Source organism: Alligator sinensis, unplaced genomic scaffold, assembly GCF_000455745.1.
Source record: "Alligator sinensis unplaced genomic scaffold, ASM45574v1 scaffold216_1, whole genome shotgun sequence".
Lineage (NCBI taxonomy): Eukaryota > Metazoa > Chordata > Crocodylia > Alligatoridae > Alligator > Alligator sinensis.
Genome location: NW_005841868.1, coordinates 4,143,514 through 4,146,026, shown reverse-complemented (window position 1 = coordinate 4,146,026; position 2,513 = coordinate 4,143,514). Strand labels below are relative to the sequence as shown.

General features: G+C 50.4%; 1 protein-coding gene across 8 annotated transcripts in view; it reads right to left on the bottom strand.

Moving 5' to 3' along the window:
* The window catches only part of MTMR3 (myotubularin related protein 3), a 152,631-nt gene that overhangs the window by 71,876 nt on the left and 78,242 nt on the right, over nt 1–2,513 (bottom strand). For all 8 annotated transcript variants that reach the window (XM_025193371.1, XM_025193376.1, XM_025193390.1 and 5 more), the window contains one exon: nt 1,142–1,255. In XM_025193371.1, coding sequence (XP_025049156.1) covers nt 1,142–1,255 — 114 coding nt within the window. The remainder of the gene's footprint in view (nt 1–1,141; nt 1,256–2,513) is intronic.

Sequence of the window (2,513 nt, the reverse complement as noted above, 5' to 3'; positions counted from 1 at the left end):
AGCTGCAGCAACCAGTTGAGTGTGGCAACCAGCTATAAACTAAATTCATTGTGAACTACCCTGATGGTTCTCATGTATTCTGAAATTAACAAATCCCCCCCAAATTGCCAGTTACCAGGAGTGGGCAAAATGGTGGATCTGGCCAGCAGCTGGACTCCATTTCCCAGCAACCCCTGCCCACATGGCTGGAGCTGGTTTCTGTGGAGACCACAGCAGCAGCTGCAGTGTGATGGGGAAGGGCAGGGGTTTCCATGAAGACTAGTCCCAGCAATGCCAGGAGGACATGGATCTTGCTGCAGTGACAGCTGGGTAAGCGCTGTGATCCGTTGCCTGCATGCCCCTGATTACTGCTCTGCCCCAGCTCTGGACCATGCTGTCACCACTGCAAGGAGCTTGGGCACAGCCACAATTCATTGCCTACATGCTCCTACCCAGATCTCAGTCCAGCTGCAGAGTAGCTGCGTGCCCTGCCAGCACTGCTGGGGCCAGTGTCCACAGAAACCCTGGCTCCATGCTATTACAGGGAGGCAGCTGCTGGGGTCTCCATGGAAACTAGCCCCAACCAGGTGGGCAGGGGCTGCTGGGAAATGGAGTCCACTGCTGGCTGGATCCAGCCTGTGGGCTGGACTTTGCCTGCCCCTATACTAGGCCCTCTGTGCACTATTATTACAAGGAGGTATAAACTGAGAGGAAGGAAAAATATCCAAAAAGTGACTAGGTGAGTAACAGGCTACAGTCTGACCTAAGAGTTCTGCAACAGTAAAAAAACAAACAAACAAAAAAGGATGAAGGCACAAACAACCTGGAGCTGAAAATGTTAACAGAGGAATGAGGAAACAAAATGTGACCAGGCTACTCTCACATGCCCAAACAGTATTCTAATCCCTGTGATCATGCACACCCTGAAAGCAAAGATACTATGCAGGTCACTCTGGTATTTCTTGCTATTTACAAAGTCTGTTGCAGGTACCTTACTTTCCATTGTAGTTTCTAGCAATTATTTTGAGCTCTACTACACTAACATCTGAGTTCATTTCATTATGACCTAAGATTGCCTATTTCAATTACCATAAGGTTTTGTTTGCTGAAAACCCCAGAACTCAGTTTGATGACAGTGACTGTTCCTATTTGGAGGTCTCACCTGTAAACTACAGCAGGGATACGTTTCCAGGAACGAAAGCCTGCCACACTCTCCAGTTCCTTATCCGTGATCCAAACAGGAACTATAATCTCCTGTGGGTAGCTACCACAAAGCCTGCACAGAAAGTAAAAGTGAAGGGTTAAATGCATTACATGCACCAGAGATGTACAGCAGTTATGTAACCCACTGACAATACAAATTGAAAGGCACCACAAGCAGACCAAGTGCTCGTTTATTTCAGAAAGCTATACTCTTTTGCTAGCGTCTGTGTACTTATATTTGCTATTAAATTTCTCTTTAGTAGGCACAAAAGAATACTGTGGACCAAATAATTTGTTGCTCTAAATCAGGGTAGCTCCTTTGAAATTGAAGCTACATCAATTTCACTAGTTGAGGACCCTAGGAAATTTAAAGTTAAAACCTAATGGCATCTAATTCCAATTGCCAACAACATATTAAAGCACAGAAGAGAAATTTCTCACCTTTTAATGCCAGAGACTTAATAATTACCAGGGACTTGGGTTTTCTGTTTTCAATGGAAAAACATGGATTTTCCCCTTTGAAGCCGGAAACCATGGATTTCCCCTTGCAGGCTGGCAGAGCTCCAGCCTGCAAGGGGTTGATTGGGGCTGGAGGAGTGGGGGGATGGCGACTTGAGGCATGAGGGAGCATACAGGTACACACACACAAGGCCAGCAATACAGCCAGGCAGTGTAGTGGGGGTAGCCCTGGCAGCTGGATAAAGGTAAGTCTATGGGATGGGGGAGGGGAGGGGAGTTGGAGGGCAAAGGCTTGGCGACCATCTGGGCAGGCCCATTGGTGACATGTTGGGGGAGTATATGCCCCTCCCAAATTTTTGCACAGACCACACAGCATTAGCCACCTCTGTAGCCCAGCACACAGGACCTGGTGTGAAAGGGTGGAGCAAGGCAGGGAGGCTTGATGCTGCTACGACTGCCACTGGAGAGTCACGTGCCAGCTACACCGTCAAGGTGAAGCACCACCTGTCCACCCAGGACGACACAACGACGACAACTCTACACTGCCCTTGCTGCCCCCACGTGGAGAGCGGTGCCTTGCCATGATGGTGTGGCTGGTGTGCAGCTCCAGCACTGAGCTTCCCCACCTTGCTCCATCCTCCCACACCAAGTCCCACCCACTGGAGGCCCCCAGGGAGAGGACAGCAGGGCAGGGAGCTCCAAACCCCAGTGGGCAGCCTGAATCATTCCAACGCTCCCAACAGGCTCCACTCAGCTCTGCTCCAGTCATGCTGCCTGCAGGCTGGGGGGGTCTGGGCTCCACGCTCCTTGTTCCACTCCAGCCACAGCAGCCACCGCCTCCCACACACAGCAGCAGGGGCTCAGGCACTGCT